The 20,609-nt window shown below is 48.3% G+C and overlaps 1 protein-coding gene across 1 annotated transcript; it reads left to right on the top strand.

The window, feature by feature from the left end:
- The first annotated feature begins 1,265 nt into the window (after positions 1-1,265).
- On the top strand, positions 1,266-11,906 carry LOC130122821 (stonin-1). Its single transcript, XM_056291854.1, has 4 exons — positions 1,266-1,371; positions 7,114-9,063; positions 9,374-9,576; positions 9,711-11,906. The coding sequence occupies exons 2-4, from the start codon at positions 7,191-7,193 to the stop codon at positions 9,774-9,776; spliced, it is 2,142 nt and encodes a 713-aa protein (XP_056147829.1). The 5' UTR covers positions 1,266-1,371; positions 7,114-7,190; the 3' UTR covers positions 9,777-11,906.
- The last annotated feature ends 8,703 nt before the right edge of the window (positions 11,907-20,609 follow it).

The following is a 20,609-nucleotide window of genomic DNA, read 5'->3' as shown; positions in this document are numbered from 1 at the left end:
TCACTGTCAGGTGAAAAGAAGCGACTCCACACGTATGGGAGGAGACATGTGGTAGTCTGTAGCCCTCTCCGGCTCGGCATGGGGGGAGAGCAGTGACCGGGATGGCTTGGAAGAGTGGGGCAATTGGCCAAGTACATTTGGGGAGAAAAATGGGGGAAAATACCCTCCCAAAAATATATATATATACTATAGCGAATTATATAGCAGCGAATTATATAGTTCTCTCGCTCTCTCGCTCTATCTATCTATTGTAGCAAATTCGGGGGGGGGGGCAGTCTGGGAGACCATCGCCACAGGGGAGACACGGGTTCGCGTCCCGGCTGTGGCGACGTCTCCCGGACTAACCCCCCCCCCCGAATTCGCTACATTGGTGTCAGAAGTGGGATGGTGAGACCGTGAGGTCATTGGAAGCGCGTGCGCCCAGAGGCGTGAGGGAGCTGACACGCTGAAGCGGGGTAGCGTAACGGCCATGGATAAGTAGACACGTTGGTCCTTGACTAACAGGTCGGACCCTCTGGTTAGCGATGTCTCCTGCGATGCGGGCGATACGGGTTCGCGTCCCGGCCGCGGCAGTTCCTGTGGTTGCGTTGTCCCCCGAATTTGCTACAATAATAAAACCTTTTTCATGTATCCGTGTTGATATTCCGCTCCTCATTAGTTGAGCACTCAACACCATTGACGGTTTCGGGGGAAAAACCGCTATATATATATATATATATATATATATGTGTGTGTGCGCGCGTGCGTGCGTGTGTATACTCCATATACATAGAGAGAGCAAGAGAGAGAGAGAGAGAGAGAGATAGCCAAATCAATAATCGATTGCAGTGTTCGATTCAATAATCGAACTCTGCAACCCATTAAAGTGTATTGCCGCCTCTTTTACTGTAGGTCAAATGTGTTAAAAGTTACGAGATCATGACAGAACACACACACACACACACACACACACACACACACACACACACACACACGCACGCTGGGTGTGCAGACTGTGAGGAAACGAGAGAAACGTCCCAGAATAAACCAGAAATCCGCCGATCGCTTCGACAACCACCGCCGTTTACGTAGCGTGGAGGGTGCGCGCGGCGCGCCTCGCGGCGCAGCTGAAAAAAGGGAGGTGTAGAGGGCATGTTGACACACGGACGGGGGACGGACGGAGGGGGAGGACGGACGGAGGGACGGACGGGGGACGGACCGGGGGGGAGGACGGGAAGCGGTACGCTGAGATAACGCCGTAACTCCCCAATCTGTTCCGCCTTCCTGCCATTTTGAGGATAATCCGTCGACACCGACACGCCGACGCGCGCCGTAGCACGAGCAGAGATGACCCCATCCCCGGCGGCGGCGGCGGCCGCGGGCCGAGCTCCCGTGAGTCCTGCTTCGTCCTTCACCAAACCCTCCTTTGTTTGTTTGTTTGTTTGTTTGTTTGTTTGTTTGTTTGTTTGTTGTTGTGGGGAGTTGAGACACTTACCGGTGTTGTAACGCCGAGAAGCTGTTTTGGTGTTGGTGCTGGTCGCGTGTTGAAGCCAGAGTTTGACTCGCGAGCGACCCGGAGCGCGGCGGTGCCGCTCCCGAGCCAGAGCCGCGCGGAGGGAGTCGGTGGACTTGGGCTAGCGGACACCGCGGCGGAGCGGAGCGGTGCGGCGGAGCGGGGCCGAGGGGCCGAGGCCTGGCGCGGCGCGGCGGTGCGGCGGCGCCCAGCAGCTAGCTAGCACAACTTCTGCTCGGTCACTTCCACCGCCCTGCTCTTGTTTGTTGTTGTTGTTGGTGGTCCGAATCCCAGCGGGCGAGATGTGACTGCGAGGTGTGTGTTGGTCGGGTTCGGGTTCGGGTTCGGGGAGCGTGTTGAACAGGGCAACAGCTTGCTTGTTTTAAAGCCGCTCTCCTTCTGGACTACAGGGAAGTTGCAGCCCGGCAGAGTTGAATGGGTCTTGTTTTCGGAGCCGACAAAACCTGTTAACTTGCCCCCCCCCCCTCCCCAATCTGCCATTTTAATCAAACTCTTGGATGCCGGTGGCGAGATTTAACGGCACATGTTGGCCAGGATGTCTGCTGCTCTTGCGGCGCTGTTGTGTTTGCAAGTTCGAGCCTTTTGGCAGCGGCACACGGGCTTGTTACGCAGCCCGGCAGCAGCAGACGGGTCGGTAGTCCCAGCGAGGCGGTTGTGGGGTCGGTAGTCCCAGCGAGGCGGTTGTGGGGTGGGTAGTCCCAGCGAGGCGGCAGACGGGTCGGTAGCCCCAGCGAGGCGGTTGTGGGGTCGGTAGCCCCAGCGAGGCGGTTGTGGGGTGGGTAGTCCCAGCGAGGCGGCTGTGGGGTGGGTAGTCCCAGCGAGGCGGCTGTGGGGTGGGTAGTCCCAGCGAGGCGGCAGTCGGGTCGGTAGTCCCAGCGAGGCGGCTGTGGGGTCGGTAGTCCCAGCGAGGCGGCTGTGGGGTGGGTAGTTCCAGCGAGGCGGCAGTCGGGTCGGTAGTCCCAGCGAGGCGGCTGTGGGGTGGGTAGTGGCTGTGGGGTGGGTAGTCCCAGCGAGGCGGCTGCGGGGTGGGTAGTCCCATCGAGGCGGCTGTGGGGTGGGTAGTCCCAGCGAGGCGGCTGTGGGGTGGGTAGTCCCAGCGAGGCGGCTGTGGGGTATAAAACATGACTGCCGTCGGCGGCAGAAGGGCCCATCTTCCTCCGCAGGAACGGAAGGACCCGTTGGAATGCGAGTGGGAGTTCAGCATCAGTAGGATTCAAGCGGGCACAAACTGTTGAACCGGGCGCGTGAGCTGTGAATCGGATACATGTTTACAATCATTGTTTAACTTCGCTTTATTGTTTCTCTTATGTAAGTGCTCTGCCTCGTTTTTTATTAACTGCCCCCCCTCTTCTGTTATGGACCAGCCCTGTAACGTTACGGTTTTTAAGAAAACCCGAATTGCCTCTGATTCGTGAGTCCTGAACGAGGGCTTGGAAACGGCAGCACCGACTCGGAGGGTCGCCGCGGGGCTAGAAACCGCCCGGGAGAAGCAGACGAGTCACTTCAGTTCACCTCCCCGGGAGGCATCGCGCCCCCTCCGTCTGGCACCGGTCATGTCAGCTTGTCCTTTACGTCCTTTATTATGAGGATTTCTTGGAGATGGGGGGCGAGGGGGACCCTGTTTGGACGTGTGAAACTGACTCCATAGGGGGTTAGTTAAATTTTAGAAATGCCTGTTTTTGTTTTGCATCGGATTGTTAATGTGAGACGTTGATATTTCCTCCTGTAGTTGATCTCAACACATGAAGGGGGGGGGGGTCAGGGATTTTCCTCTCATCAGGGGTTTGGATTTGTTCTTGTGTAATTGTAAAGCGCAGAGCTGGCCGCTGTATCGATATAATATTGATACCGTGATATATATCACATATATATATATATATATATTATATGTCACGTATCAATATTATATATGTATATATCATGGTATCAATATTTTTAATATATTTATTACAGTATCAATATTATAATATTGATACCGTGATATATACATATATAATATTGATACCGTGAGATATATATATATAAAGTATTGGTACTGTTATATATATATATATATATATATATATATATATATATATAATTGATACAGTGATACGAGACTAGATATATTTGCATTTTGTTCATGGTAGTATCGTGACTTAACTTCAATGTTGGCACTGCCTGGTTTCGAAGGCTGCGGTGATGCAGTATTTTGAACTTCTGGTACAGGCTGGTCAACATACCATGACCTCCATTAAAAACAATGTAGGGGTGAGTCTGTACAGGGGATGCTCCCTTCAAATATATATATATATGTATATATATATTTCATCAATATTAACACAAACAAATACTGGGTATTGGCAGAGCTAGACCAGCCTTGGACAGCAGATGGCTGGTGTTGAGTTTGTGGGAGATGTATCTCGCAGGGGACAGGCTCGGGCTAATTCAGTTTACTTAAAGAAAACGTGATTCACCTCATTGCTGTGGCACTTGGCCAAATGCAATATATGCCCACTGCTGAATAAATCACATCCTTGTTTCACTTCCTCTTAAAGCGCTCGGAGCGGCTGTTGCCGCTGGAAAAGCGCTATGTATGTACAGTACTAATGATCATATATCTCATATATCTCGTGAACGCACCACTAGTCATCCTCACGGTAACGTCACGCGGCCGGTATCGAGGTATGCAGTCAAAAATATCGTATCGGATTCTGTCGGTGTCGTCCAACCCTAGTTGTACAACAGTCCCAACCCTCTCTAAGCTTTTAGGTCATTTATCTACAGTGAAGATGTTTTCCTCTGTTAGCCGGCGAGTCTGCCAGGAGAAACCACAATTCAGACACCTGCGGTGGGGGTTTTTCAAGAATTAACATATTGATAGCAAAGTAATGTCATCAGTTCTCATGAAAAGAGCAGGGTGGTGTTTCCTGTGTGCAAATCTGCTTGTCCCCAAGGAATGTGTGGAATGCTTTTTTTGTGTGTGTGTGTGTGTGTGTATGTGAGTGTGTGTCCACTGTAGATATAACAATCTCTCATCTCTCTGCTGCCGCTCTGTGGGAGAGCTGCGAGCGACAGTGTGAGAAGTGAGCCTGCAGGACTGTTAATTCTGCACATCACAGATGGGGAACTGCTACTTTTTTCCGTCTTAACCACATTTTAGTCATCCCATAAGAGGGGAGGGGGTGGTGTGATCGGAGATGTCTGTCTGCTGTTGCAGACATCCTCTCATGAGAATGATGTTCCCGGTTGCTGTTTCGGGCGTTGGATTAGTTAGCTGGAAGTCACATCTGCTTGGAAACAGAACTCACACGCTACTCCTAGGCCGTGACCTTAGCGGCGCTCGTTTGAAATGTCTACGCTCGCGAAAGGGCTCGCCGAAAGCTTTAAGCTTGAAAAACGTTGCTCAAAATCTGTGTCGTCACCAATAGACACGCAATCTTTTTTCGATTTTGATTTGAAGACTGGCGTCACTCAGCCACAGCTCTCGGCTCCCTGTGTATTTATAGCTGGCGGAGCTCGCCGCTTATTGTCTTTGTTTAAGTTGGGGCGCGGATCACGAGGCGAGGATGGAGGCTGTAATTGTAGGTTTCTGCTTTCAAGACACTTTTTTTTTTCTTTCCATATCTCTACGAGGAGATGCATATGTCTGAAACGCGTTGAAAGTGGGTTCTCCGCCTGCAGACCGCCTGCCTGTCAACAAGGGCGCTGCTTTCGATGAGCTGGCACATCAGCAGCAGATTGTTATTTTGACTCTGCATTGATTTACAAGCCAGAGAACCGACCTATTATACATACGGACAACTGTGTATGTGCTCGCTGCCTGTTGGGATAATGGGTCCGGATGACATCATAGGTCTACAATATTCCCACAGTTTTGGCAGCAGCGTTTTAACACTGGTGCTAAAAGTTAATACGACCATTTTGGGTGAGGGATTTTCTAACCCAGCCACCGAGGATGCACACGCTAGTGCGTTTTCTGGTTATTCTCACATTTTAGTTTGGATTTCTTTGTCTCGGCCAGAGTAATGTTAAATGTATGGTTGACATATCCCTTCAGAAAGAAACTATTTTCTCCTAATTTTGCATTAAAGCACAGTTGTGCATTATATTTAGCCTGCTGTTTGTTTGTTTGTTTGTTTGTTTGTTTTGTGCTGCTGTGCCACATAGTCTGATTCTCACAGCTGATTTTGTGCCAGACAACAAGGCTGGATCTGCTGCCATAGCCACCTTCTTAACCAACTATATCATACAGTGTTCCACGGCATGTTCTTGGAAAGGCATTTCTAGAATCCAGCATTGTGCTTCTTCCGTTCATAATGAATAATCTTTGACCAATTTTTAACAGCATCAATCGTGGCCGAGCCCCAAATTCCTACCTTTGAGTGTTTGAAGGTGAATCATTGAGCTCCTAACCATGTTTGCTAAAACTCGGTGATATAATAACCTCTATGGCTATATTGCAGTCCTTTCCGCCACAATAGCCTGTGTCTTCTACACATTGCTGTAGTTTTAAATAAATAACATTAACTGCCAACAGGGTTTTTTCCAAAGGTAAAAATAAACATTTCCTGACATTTGTCAAAGTGCTGTCCTATGGCAATTCTCTTCCAAAAGTCGAAATAGAAGTTCAAACCAGTAACTGTCATTTGTCGATCAGGAATCGCAATCCTATTGATTTGTAGCTCGCCTCACATACTGTTAGATATGTCAAATTGTAAAAACCCACATAATGATTCAGAGAGGGTTGCTTCCAAAGTCAATTAAACGTGGAGGCAGCTTTCAGTTTTTATGCACCACATATCTGGAACAAACTCCCGGAAGACTGCAGATCTGCTGCAACCCTCAGTTCTTTTAAATCGAGGCTGAAGACTTTTCTGTTTGCCGCTGCCCTTTATTAAATCAAATTTGAAGATCTTGCACTAACTTTTACTCTCCTGTTTTATCTGTCTTAGCTCATTTTTTCCATCTTTTAAATGTATTTCAATGTCTTTTTATTGCCTTATGTTTTATGCAAAGCACTTTGAATTGCCCTGTTGCTGAAATGTGCTGTACAAATGAATTTGCCTTGCCTTCCACACCTCCTTTATTTATAGTAGCTGTAAAAAGATCAGCACATTTGCAAATTTTCTGAATCAGTTGCTAATCGGTAATTTTAAAAGGCAAAGTGGATTCAGCCACTGCATTACTGTGACATGAGCAATTCAATGAATAGATCACAATAAGCCAAAAATGGTACGGTTAAAGAGTTCAGTGTGAAGCCACTTTCTCATCGGATGTAGTTTTCCTACATTTGATTTATTTACTTATTTATTTTTTTGCTGAAAAGCACAAATAAAACTGAATTTACATGCTACCCCGACATCGTGATCTTAGTGGGGTTTGTTTATGTTCATGAAGAGGCTCTTCAAAAGCCTTAAACTGGAAAAACAAGGCTCTAACCTATTATCACCAATACACAAAATCTGTCTTCATATTCACAAATTGGATCATAGGAATAATTTATAGAGGATTTTTTATTTACAAACTTGACATAATAAAATCCCAGAAAATGACTCAAATTAAGGGTTTCCTTGATTAAATTTAGCCTCTTTTAATTCTGCCTTTTTTTCATCACACAGGGATTCTGAAGTGAGGGGGAATCAGTCAGACGAAGAAGAAACTCTTGTTTTGAACCTGAAAAGTCAACATTCCAAAAATGTGTTCTATGAACAATTCAAACTGGGTTACATTTGAAGACGACAGTACACCACTCTCATCTCCTCAAAAGCCCCAACAGTCATCGTCGCCTAATGGAGCATCAGTGCCTCGTCCCAATGGTCTGAAGTTGGTGCTCCCTCCTACCAGAGATCTCTCCTGGAGCTTTAGCAGTTCCTCAGAATCTCCTCAGGTACACTCTAGTAATGGAAGCTCCTTTGCGCCAAATAACACTCCCTTTTGCACTCCTGTGGGTGGGGTTCCTAGCAATGCATCACCATTTCATTTCGGCACTTTGGAAAAGAACGATACCTTCCAAAGCCCCTCCAACACTTCTACTTCTTCCATGCCCACCTCAGATCCAGATGGCATTCTGGTCTTGAATAAGACCTCTGATGGGCCAAACCCTTTTCCCTCTTTCCGGGGAAAATCGGGACACTTGAACCCCTTCTGGGAGGAATCTGGCCCCAGTGTGGATTTGGCAAGTTCCTCTTCAGACTCCGAATCTGAAACCAATCTTCCACGGTTCTTCATCCGGGCTAAAGATGGCAGTGTACCACCACGTGACCAACTCCAGAGCTCCTTCTCCTACATTTGCCACAAGTTGGAGGGCCTACGAGCAGAGAAGGACCATGAAGCACAGACGGAGATAGCTGCAGAGAAACAACTAAGCTGCAAAACGGAATTGGGAGGCAGGCAGGTCACGAATGGTTCCTCACAGTTTGTTCCCCAAGGACTGTTCCGTAGCCAGAAGAGAGATGGTTGGTCGTTGATGCTCAGGATCCCAGAAAAAAAGAATCGCATGTCTTCTCGGCAGTGGGGACCAATCTATCTCCGCCTGTTGCCAGGGGGTGTGCTGCAGATGTACTACGAGAAAGGACTGGAGAAGCCATTCAAGGAGTTCCAGCTCCTCCCTCACTGTAGGCTCTCAGACCTTAAGCCGGAGAGCTATGGTGAGTCCCGCAAGATCCTCACAGTCAAAGTCGAACATTTCTCATACACGGAGAAGAAGCGCTACCATCCAAAGCTGGAGGTTACTCATGAGGCTGAGATAGAGCAGCTGCTCAAGTTTGGCACCACAGAGCATGACGATATGGAGGACCTGTTGGTCTCCATGGAAGAGGAAATCTTCAGGTTGTCTCCACCACACCAACAACGACGGCATTACGAGGAGAAGGAACTGTCATTGCAGGTCACTGATCACATTTGGATACAGCTGGATAAGGCTGGGGGAATAGTGGAACGGGCAGCCTTGACACAGATTCACTGCCTAGCTTTTCTGAATGGAGATGGGCACTGTTTCCTGGCACTGAATGATCTGGGACTGCTGCGCTTTGACTCTAGTTACGGGTGTGAGGAGGGAAATGAGACCTGGATGGAGATCGCTGACTATCATTTACACAGATGCATCAACGAGGTGGAGTTTCAGAGGTCTCGTCTGATTAAGTTTTCACCTCCTGACGCTTGCAGGGTGGAGCTGATGCGATACAACACCACGTCACTGGGATGTACAGAGATTCCCTTCTCAATTAAAGCTGTGGTCACAGTACAAGGAGCCTATGTGGAGCTCCAAGCCTTTCTTAACTTGTCCGCAACCTTCCCTTCCTCTGCAAGGACATTTGATGCACAGCCACTGTGCGAGAACATCGTGATCCGTGTGCCAGTACCAAGTGACTGGGTCAAAGTGTCCCAAACAGTAACCTTACTGCGACAAAGGTCGCTGAAGGCCCGTATGAATAGAAACGCCTGCCTGGGCGCTGTCAGTGCTGCAGAGTCTCAGCCTATCATGCAGGTGTCAATTGGGACAGTCAAGTATGAGAATGTATATTCAGCTATTGTCTGGAGAATTGACAGACTGCCTGCAAAGAACACAGGTAATGAACAATGCATTTCTTACTCTAAGAGTTGTGTTTTGGTTTTTGTTTTTTTGTAACTCTTTTGATTTAAAGAGTCAAGCAGTCCATGAGAGTAGGGGCAGCACAGGATAGAACTGGGGTGTCATTCAAACTTTAGTCAATTGGGGGAACAACCAGAGCCAAAAAATTGTATGGCACTATAGTGTAAGAGACTGTTTTCTCACAAGCTTCTTGGGTGTGGCCTCATGCCAATTCTTTACTCCGCTTTGTGTGTGACTTGGTGGTATAATACACTGATTCCATGCAATCTTGGTTCTTTAATTGGCAGCTGTGGATCATCCCCATTCATTTTCCTGCAAGCTAGAGCTGGGATCTGATCAGGATATCCCAAATGACTGGTACCCCTTCGTCACCATGGAATGTGAAATTATGGGGGCAGTTGTGTCACAGACCCGGATCAAGTCCTTGGGCACTGTAAATGACATCCAGCCACAGAAGCATGTGACCAGCTGGACACGTTACCATTGTCAGGTAAGACATATGAGTAACACAACGCATGCATCCTCACTAGTGATACCTATATAATGAGATGGAGAAAAGTATGGAGACAAATGTGTTTGTTCTTGAAACCATGGTAACTCAATTGTCTAATTCTCTCTTCATAGGTGGAAATAGAGAAGAAGTGGATTGACACAGAATCGCTGAAGCAGTCTGGATGTATGACACAGTGATGAATAAAGACATTCTAATGGACATTTGCCCTACCATCTCGATAGTGGAAAAATAGTATAACATAATATAATTAACATAAATAAGGTTGAAAGACTTGGTACTATTACGTGGTGTCAAATTTAATCTAATCTAGTGGTATTTCTCATGGAATTTAGAAGATTGCGTATCCTTTTACAAAGCCTGAATTACTCTCAACCTATCAAGCAATATAACGATGTCCTTTGCCTAGCACTTTACATTTTATATTTTTTTATTAATTGTACAATTCACATAATATAAACACGTAAGATTGCATTTGCATCTTATGCAATGCCTTACAGAAAGACTGGACCCCCTTTAATAAGTATGAGCCTGAAGGGTTACGAGATCAACAACGTGAAAAAGGTGAATGAAACGAGAAGAGTATGAATAACGAAACTTATGATATATTCTTTGCTCAGATTTGAGGGAAAAAAAATGAATATAAGTCTCAGCTGTTCAGAAAAGTTCAGTCTTACTATTCAATATTTTTCTCAATTGTCAAATTTAGGTGACATTTTTTTTGCACTTGCCTTTTGTTACACAGCCAAGTTCTGCTGACGTTTAAAATGATTAAATTCCCTGTAATTGTAATTTGACTTCCTTTGATACAACCTTTTCTATAGCACATTTCTTGTAGGAGTATTGCGGAAGTCTTAAGAGCTTTTTCTCCGAAAGATCCCGTCTGAAAGTCTAACATACTTCACATGCTTGACCCAGTCAAATTCTTATGTGATGGCCTTTTCTTGTAACTAATAAGAATATAATTATTACGTGATACTTTATCAAGCTCTGTTGGGAAATTCAGCCTCATTCTTGAGGCGACTGACTCACTTGACACGGAGAGTTGCTAATGTGGGGACTTGGACCAGAGTCCTGTACTTTAACTGTGGTCTCTGATCACAAAGCCAAACCTGCTGCCCAACAAGCCGATGATATGCTGCTGATTTTGACAAAATTCAAACTTATCGGGACTCAAATTGACTGTGCATCACAAATCTTTCCAGAATAAAATACTGATCAACAAATGACGTTGACCTTTTAACAGGCTTTTTATTTTGATAGTAAGGTTGCACCCTGGACTCGTTTTATTTGGAAAAAGACACTAAGCAAACAAACTTGCACTCTCTCGCCCTTTGGCCGTTGGGTTTGGTCAAAAGGACTTTCGATGCAACGGAAACACACACAAGGCCTACGTCAGTTTCTGTGAGATGACTTACAATCAAGTGCGGTCACCTCAGCAAGAAGGTCGTGGGTTCAAGCCCCGGGGTTCTCCCCGTGTCTGCGTGGGTTTCCTCCGGGGCCTCGGGTTTCCTCCCACAGGCCAAACACATGTAGGTCAGGTGAACCGGCCGTACTACATTGTCCCTAGGTATGAATGTGTGTGTGTTTGTGTGGGTGGGCAGCCTGTCCAGGGTGTGTCCCCGCCTGCTGGGATAGGCTCCAGCATCCCCGCGGCCCTGAGTGCAGGGTAAGCGGTTCGGGTAATGGATGGATGGATGACTAGAGCTGGCTGATCTAGAAGACGTGTATAAAATATGCTCCTTATTACATCTTCAGAAATCCTGACGCGCTAGAAGAGCCGTCAGCATCAGCGCTTGGGCGCAACAGGAGCTCCCAGGTGACACGCAATCACAAATGTCAGTCCAGAAGCTTATTTTATAGACGAGGTTAACGCCGGTTTAGTATGCGTCTAGTAACGTAAGAAAGATATTCTCAGGTCTTTGTGCAGCTTAATGGGTGCAGCGAGGCACGTGCGGCTGTGGTGACGTGTTTGATTCCCGCTAACACATTGTTTTTCTAATCGCAGCAGTCCGGCTGCGAGCTACTGTCCCGCCTGCAAGCCTGACGGGTTGAGCATGTTTTCTACACTAACAAACAAGACTTTCCTGAAACTTTCCATACGAGTACTCTTATCCATCCTGAGATCAGGTACATGAACAAATAAAGTGTGACTGTATTGGTTTGCTTCCTCATAGCATAGAAATTCCATATCTATAACCAGCTGACTGAATTCTCTAGATTGTAAAGCACACCCGACAGTACTGTTACTGTCGGGGACGTGGTATATTGAAAATTCAAAATAAAATCATTTGTTCAATATCGCCTTTCCACTATTGAGCGTGTCAAGAGGTTGTGTTGACTCCTGTCGGATCTGGCGGACTGGTCGTTTATCAACAGCAGACACACAAGTTGCGAACGGTATCTGTCCATCTGTCCCATCGCACACGCGTAGTAGCGAACTGGGTGTCCACGAGACGTTGCTGGGGTCCACAATATGGGAAATGAATGACCTGTACATCGGGCAGGCTGCACATGTGGTGGGTGGGTTTGTGGAGGGCCCTAATCCCGCTCCGAAAAGCCACGTTGCAAAACGGCATATTTGGAAAAACTGGCCCTGTGCGTGCACACCCCTAACTGGTTATCCACCGGTTTTTATCGTAAACTAACGGACTGTAAGTGACGTTTCATTGATGCTGATTGGGGAAATTAACTCGGGCTCCCCAGTCAAGGCACGGGGTGGGAATTGAACTAATGAAGTCACCCTTGAACTAATGAAGTCATCTTTTCTGTTAAGTCCACTTGGGCATAACGGGCGCTCGGCCGCTGTCTCGTGTCGGTGTTTGGTCCCAACAGTGTTACATGGAAGCCCTGCTTTCAAACTGTCGGCACACGGCAACATGCCCATGTAGGCCCAACATGCCCATGTAGGCCCAACATGCCAAAGTAGACCCAACGTGCCCATGTAGACCCAACATGCCCATGTAGGCCCAACATGCCCATGTAGGCCCAACATGCCCATGTAGGCCCAACATGCCCATGTAGACCCAACATGCCCATGTAGGCCCAACATGCCCATATAGGCCCAACATGCCCATGTAGGCCCAACGTGCCCATATAGGCCCAACATGCCAAAGTAGACCCAACGTGCCCATGTAGGCCCAACATGCCCATGTAGGCCCAACGTGCCCATGTAGGCCCAACGTGCCCATGTAGGCCCAACGTACCCATGTAGGCTCAACATGCCCATGTAAGCCCAACGTGCCCATGTAGGCCCAACGTGCCCATGTAGGCCCAACATGCCAAAGTAGGCCAACGTGCCCATATAGGCCCAACATGCCCATGTAGGCCCAACGTACCCATGTAGGCCCAACATGCCCATGTAGGCCCAACATGCCCGTGTAGGCCCAACGTGCCCATGTAGGCCCAACATGCCCGTGTAGGCCCAACATTCCCATGTAGGCCCAACGTGCCCATATAGGCCCAACATGCCCATGTAGGCCCAACATGCCCATGTAGGCCCAACGTGCCCATGTAGGCCCAACATGCCAAAGTAGGCCCAACATGCCAAAGTAGGCCCAACATGCCCATATAGGCCCAACATGCCCATGTAGGCCCAACATGCCCGTGTAGGCCCAACGTGCCCATGTAGGCCCAACATGCCCATGTAGGCCCAACATGCCCATGTAGGCCCAACGTGCCCATGTAGGCCCAACGTGCCCATGTAGGCCCAACATGCCCATGTAGGCCCAACGTGCCCATATAGGCCCAACATGCCCATGTAGACCCAACATGCCCATGTAAGCCCAACATGCCCATGTAGGCCCAACGTGCCCATGTAGGCCCAACGTGCCAAAGTAGGCCCAACGTGCCCATGTAAGCCCAACGTGCCCATGTAGGCCCAACGTGCCCATGTAGGCCCAACGTGCCAAAGTAGGCCCAACGTGCCCATGTAAGCCCAACGTGCCCATGTAGGCCCAACGTGCCCATGTAGGCCCAACGTGCCCATGTAGGCCCAACATGCCCATATAGGCCCAACATGCCCATGTAGGCCCAACGTGCCCATGTAGGCCCAACATGCCCATGTAAGCCCAACGTGCCCATGTAGGCCCAACGTGCCCATATAGGCCCAACATGCCCATGTAGGCCCAACGTGCCCATGTAGGCCCAATATGCCCATGTAGACCCAACGTGCCCATATAGGCCCAACATGCCCATGTAGACCCAACGTGCCCATGTAGGCCCAACATGCCCGTGTAGGCCCAACATTCCCATGTAGGCCCAACGTGCCCATGTAGGCCCAACATGCCCATGTAGGCCCAACATGCCCATGTAAGCCCAACATGCCCATATAGGCCCAACATGCCCATATAGGCCCAACATGCCCATGTAGGCCCAACGTGCCCATGTAGGCCCAACGTGCCCATGTAAGCCCAACGTGCCCATGTAGGCCCAACGTGCCCATATAGGCCCAACATGCCCATGTAGGCCCAACGTGCCCATGTAGGCCCAATATGCCCATGTAGACCCAACGTGCCCATATAGGCCCAACATGCCCATGTAGACCCAACGTGCCCATGTAGGCCCAACATGCCCATGTAGGCCCAACGTGCCCATATAGGCCCAACATGCCCATGTAGACCCAACGTGCCCATGTAGGCCCAACATGCCCATGTAGGCCCAACGTGCCCATGTAGGCCCAACATGCCCATGTAAGCCCAACATGCCCATGTAGGCCCAACGTGCCCATGTAGGCCCAACGTGCCAAAGTAGGCCCAACGTGCCCATGTAGGCCCAACGTGCCCATATAGGCCCAACATGCCCATGTAGGCCCAACGTGCCCATGTAGGCCCAACATGCCCGTGTAGGCCCAACATTCCCATGTAGGCCCAACGTGCCCATGTAGGCCCAACATTCCCATGTAGGCCCAACGTGCCCATGTAGGCCCAACATGCCCATGTAGGCCCAACATGCCCAAGTAGGCCCAACATGCCCATATAGGCCCAACGTGCCCATGTAGGCCCAACATGCCAAAGTAGGCCCAACAGGCCCATATAGGCCCAACATGCCAAAGTAGGCCCAACATGCCCATGTAGGCCCAACATGCCCAAGTAGGCCCAACATGCCCATGTAGGCCCAATATGCCCATGTAGACCCAACGTGCCCATATAGGCCCAACATGCCCATGTAGACCCAACGTGCCCATGTAGGCCCAACATGCCCATGTAGGCCCAACGTGCCCATATAGGCCCAACATGCCCATGTAGACCCAACGTGCCCATGTAGGCCCAACATGCCCATGTAGGCCCAACGTGCCAAAGTAGGCCCAACGTGCCCATGTAAGCCCAACGTGCCCATGTAGGCCCAACGTGCCCATGTAGGCCCAACGTGCCCATATAGGCCCAACATGCCCATGTAGGCCCAACGTGCCCATGTAGGCCCAACATGCCCATGTAAGCCCAACGTGCCCATGTAGGCCCAACGTGCCCATATAGGCCCAACATGCCCATGTAGGCCCAACGTGCCCATGTAGGCCCAATATGCCCATGTAGACCCAACGTGCCCATATAGGCCCAACATGCCCATGTAGACCCAACGTGCCCATGTAGGCCCAACATGCCCATGTAGGCCCAACGTGCCCATGTAGACCCAACGTGCCCATGTAGGCCCAACATGCCCATGTAGGCCCAACGTGCCCATGTAGGCCCAACATGCCCATGTAAGCCCAACATGCCCATGTAGGCCCAACGTGCCCATGTAGGCCCAACGTGCCAAAGTAGGCCCAACGTGCCCATGTAGGCCCAACGTGCCCATATAGGCCCAACATGCCCATGTAGGCCCAACGTGCCCATGTAGGCCCAACATGCCCGTGTAGGCCCAACATTCCCATGTAGGCCCAACGTGCCCATGTAGGCCCAACATTCCCATGTAGGCCCAACGTGCCCATGTAGGCCCAACATGCCCATGTAGGCCCAACATGCCCAAGTAGGCCCAACATGCCCATATAGGCCCAACGTGCCCATGTAGGCCCAACATGCCAAAGTAGGCCCAACAGGCCCATATAGGCCCAACATGCCAAAGTAGGCCCAACATGCCCATGTAGGCCCAACATGCCCATGTAGGCCCAACATGCCCAAGTAGGCCCAACATGCCCATGTAGGCCCAACGTGCCCATATAGGCCCAACATGCCCATGTAGGCCCAACGTGCCTATATAGGCCCAACGTGCCAAAGTAGGCCCAACATGCCCATGTAGGCCCACAGTGACTTGGCAGCTATCTGGCATTTTCAGATACAAACTTCTGTGGTGTGTTTCATCTCTGATATTTAGCCATGATCATTTTAATTATGAGCGGTTCTTTGCCGACTTTGTGTTTGTTTGTTTGTTCCACCACCAAGATGGCGTCACAGGAGACGGTTTGTGAATGCAGCTGGCTGACACCTGCCGTGACTGCTAACACGCGTTAACTCATTTGTGTGCGTCGCAACGGAGTTCATTTGAGCGCTTACAAAATCGGAGGATGCTTAAAGATTCAAGTTTATTTGTACAGCCCCAAAGCAAAAGGTCGTCTGAAGGGCTTTAAAATCAGCACCAACATACAACGCACGACACCCTCGCTCCTTGGATTTGAATCTACTGCTACTACTACTACTACTTTCGGCTGCTCCCATTAGGGGGCGCCACAGTTTCCATCTCTTCCTGTCCTGGACCCCCTGCGTATTTTTGATCTACCCTGAGGACCCCTCCACCTGATCTTGGGGGAGGGGGGTTGCAATTTGATAGAAACAGTAGAAACTGCATTTTAAATTGCATTATAGCATTTATTCACTCTTTGGGGCAAAAATAAGAGCTTTGAGTTGTAATTTAGATATAGTTAACACAACAGAATTCTTATGCAGTAACGTTCAGATATATGTAACAAAACAGAATATGTATTCAGTAACTTTCAGATATAGTTAACAAAACAGAATTCTTATGCAGTAACTTTCAGATATATGTAACAAAACAGAATATGTATTCAGTAACTTTCAGATATATGTAACAAAACAGAATATGTATTCAGTAACTTTCAGATATATGTAACAAAACAGAATATGTATTCAGTAACTTTCAGATATATGTAACAACAGAATTTTTATGCAGTAACTTTTAACAATGCAAACGGGAGCGAGATCTCTTATTAAAATACAATAAATTACACTTGTGAAACAGATGTAATTAGAGAACAAAAGTCCTGTTACCCTTTATAGTTTAGGTAGATAAAGGTCTCAGTCACATTTGAGTAAAATAATCCTATTTCTATAAATGTCAGGATCTTTTTTTAAAGATATTTTATTTTCACGGACCACTTGCAATTTCATCACGGACCACTAGGGGTCCGCGGACCCCCGGTTGAGAAACACTGGTCTAAGTGACCTCTTCATCAGTTACTGAAGAGGTCTCTTAGACGAGCGATGAAACGTTTCTTATCAATAAACGTTGTGTCCCCATGAACTGATTCAACCTTCTGTGGTTTTCTCACCTGGATTATCGAGCATGCGTCAAGACAACGCGGGTAAAAGTACCTGGCCGCGTTACGGAAATACTAAACGGACGCTTTTAGTGGTATTAATGTGAACACTAGGTGGCGATAGAGCACAACACGGACGTTGCGCTTCCGCTGAGCGCTTAATCGTTGTCACCGGATAAAAGGAGCTAGCTTAGCCGGCTAACGAGTCAGCGGCGCTCACGGCGGTAGCGACGCCTCTCCGTTGTCGGCCCAGAATGCTGTTGAGCTCCGGCCCGGTGGTATGCACGGCTACTCGAACCTTTCCTTTCTCCAGTGCTGTTTGTTAAAAAAATGTAAAAAAAAAAAAGTAATAAGTAGATAAATTAGCTAGTAAGCTGTGTTTCCCATGCGTATGCTAGCCATTTCCCTTCCTGTGGTTAGCCGAGTGTGGGTGGTCGACACTTCGTTGCCGCTGCTGTTTGCGAAGCTGTCGCGTAAATATTCAACCACTCTTTGTTTTGTGTCTCCGACCTGCCGTCGTCAGCCCCAACTCTACCTGTCCGTCATCGAAGATGTGATCGACAGCATGCGGGACCTCATAGCGGACGAAGGACTTGAGGAGGCCTTCCTCGACGACCTGAAGAAAGTGAGTCTCGTGTGGCCTATGTCGTTCATGTCACGGTATAGGCCGTTCATAGCACGGTATAGGCCGTTCATGTCACGGTATAGGCCGTTCATATCACGGTATAGGCCGTTAATAGCACAATATAGGCCGTTCATATCACGGTATAGGCCGTTCATATCACGATATAGGCCGTTCATAGCACGGTATAGGCCGTTCATAGCACGGTATAGGCCGTTCATATCACGGTATAGGCCGTTCATGTCACGGTATAGGCCATTCATAGCACGATATAGCCCGTTCATATCACGGTATAGGCCATTCATAGCACGATATAGCCCGTTCATATCACGGTATAGGCCGTTCATGTCACGGTATAGGCCATTCATAGCACGATATAGCCCGTTCATATCACGGTATAGGCCGTTCATAGCACGGTATAGGCCGTTCATATCACGGTATAGGCCGTTCATGTCACGGTATAGGCCATTCATAGCACGATATAGCCCGTTCATATCACGGTATAGGCCATTCATAGCACGATATAGCCCGTTCATGTCACGGTATAGGCCATTCATAGCACGATATAGCCCGTTCATATCACGGTATAGGCCGTTCATAGCACAATATAGGCCGTTAATAGCACGGTATAGGCCGTTCATAGCACGGTATAGACCGTTCATAGCACGGTATAGGCCGTTCATATCAGGGTATAGGCCGTTCATAGCACGGTATAGGCCGTTCATATCACGGTATAGGCCGTTCATAGCACGGTATAGGCCGTTCAAAGCACGGTATAGGCCGTTCATATCACGGTATAGGCCGTTCATGTCACGGTATAGGCCATTCATAGCACGATATAGCCCGTTCATATCACGGTATAGGCCGTTCATAGCACAATATAGGCCGTTCATATCACGGTATAGGCCGTTCATAGCACAGTATAGGCCATTCATTTCACGATATAGGCCGTTCATATTACGGTATAGGCCATTCATAGCACGGTATAGGCCATTCATATCACGATATAGGCCATTCATGTCACGGTATAGGCCATATCACTGTATAGGCCATTCATATCACGATATAGGCCATTCATATCACGATATACGCCATTCATATCACGATATAGGCCGTTCATATCACGATATAGGCCGTTCATGTCACGGTATAGGCCGTTCATGTCACGGTATAGGCCGTTCATATCACGGTATAGGCCGTTCATGTCACGGTGTAGGCCGTTCATGTCACGGTATAGGCCGTTCATAGCACGGTATAGGCCGTTCATAGCACGGTATAGGCCATTCATATCACGATATAGGCCGTTCATATCACGGTATAGGCCGTTCATGTCACGGTATAGGCCGTTCATATCACGATAACGATACAGCACATTGTCTATCGAATTTATGAATGGTGGAACGGTGGCGCAGTGGTTCGCGTGGTCGCCTCACAGCAAGAAGGTTGTGGGTTCGAGCTCCGGGGTAGTCCAACCTTGGGGGTCATCCTCTGTTTGGAGTCTGCATGTTCTCCCCGTATCTGTGTGGGTTTCCTCCCACAGTCCAAAGACATGTAGGTCGGGTGAATCAGCCGTACTAAATTGTCCCTAGATGTGTGTGTGTGTGTGAGAGAGAGCGAGCGAGCACAGGATAAGCGGTTCGGATAATGGATGGATGGATGGATGAATAAATAGTTTATATACAGCCAAAGAGTGCAACTTGATTGATTGATAGATATAAAATGACCACATGGAAAGCCCTATTTCCTTACATTTTGAATTATATACTTGACAAATAAAAGGTATATTTGATTCCTTTTATTTAGAGCCTTTGCGCAAATGTTAAATTAAGCATGTAACAAAATATAAAATATTAATGTATAACATGCAAACTCCACACAGGACAGAGGCTCACAATATAAATATATAAAATTAAACAAGTAAAGAAAACACTGCTTCAAGTTTGAATTCTAGCATTATATGAAAACAACCAAAGCGCCGCGAACAAAATGGATATTTGGCACCAATGCTTCAGAACGTTTGCCTTGCGTTGCCGAATCTCAGGGAGTTGGTTTTACAGGTTGACGTGGTTTTCCTCCTCTAGTTTGGCCCGACACTCTTGATATAAACGAGGCAACTCGACTTTTCGGCTTGACATTGTGTACCTTGGGTCGAGTGTTCGCACCAACTCGCAGAACCCCCGTTTCTCGATCGTGTAAATTGGGGCCGTGTCTTTGCAGATGTAAGTTGCAACGGCCGTCGTTATCTCCTTCCCTCTTCATGATTCTTTGATATATGCTGTGCCACGGACAAAAGCCTCTTGCAACATCTGAGTCTGAGGTTTGTTTTGAGCCCTCGACTGCTTTTGCGGCTCTCATCTGTAGACTCTCCGAACTCCGTACTCACTCTCTCTCATCTGTAGACTCTCTCCGGACATGATTCTTGCATAGGTGGTAAAAGAGGCTAGTGGTGTTTGAGTCTGTTGTGGGGACCGGCGTGCAGCATATTTTGCAAAGTACGGTTTTCAGGTCAGTACATATCCAAAGGAATTGAATCGAGTGCAACTGGACTTGGTATATATCCATGAAGACGTTTCGCCTCTCATCCAAGAGGCGGATGAGAGGCGAAACGTCTTCACGGATATATACCAAGTCCAGTTGCACTCGATTCAATTCCTTTGGATAACCATGACCTGGATGAATGAGAACATTCACAGACAGGTCAGTACATAACTGTGGAGGTGTTTAGGAGAGATGGAGGTGGGTTTTTTAACTAGATTGTTTAACACAATCTTGGAAAGTGAGAAGATGCCTGAGGAGTGGAGAAGAAGCATACTGGTACCAATTTTCAAGAACAAGGGTGATGGGCAGAACTGTAGCAGCTACAGAGGTATAAAGCTGATCAGTCACAGCATGAAGATATGG

This window comes from Lampris incognitus, chromosome 13 (genome assembly GCF_029633865.1).
Source record: "Lampris incognitus isolate fLamInc1 chromosome 13, fLamInc1.hap2, whole genome shotgun sequence".
NCBI lineage: Eukaryota > Metazoa > Chordata > Actinopteri > Lampriformes > Lampridae > Lampris > Lampris incognitus.
The sequence above is the reverse complement of the archived record's forward strand: the minus strand, read 5'-3'. Positions and strand labels throughout refer to the sequence as shown.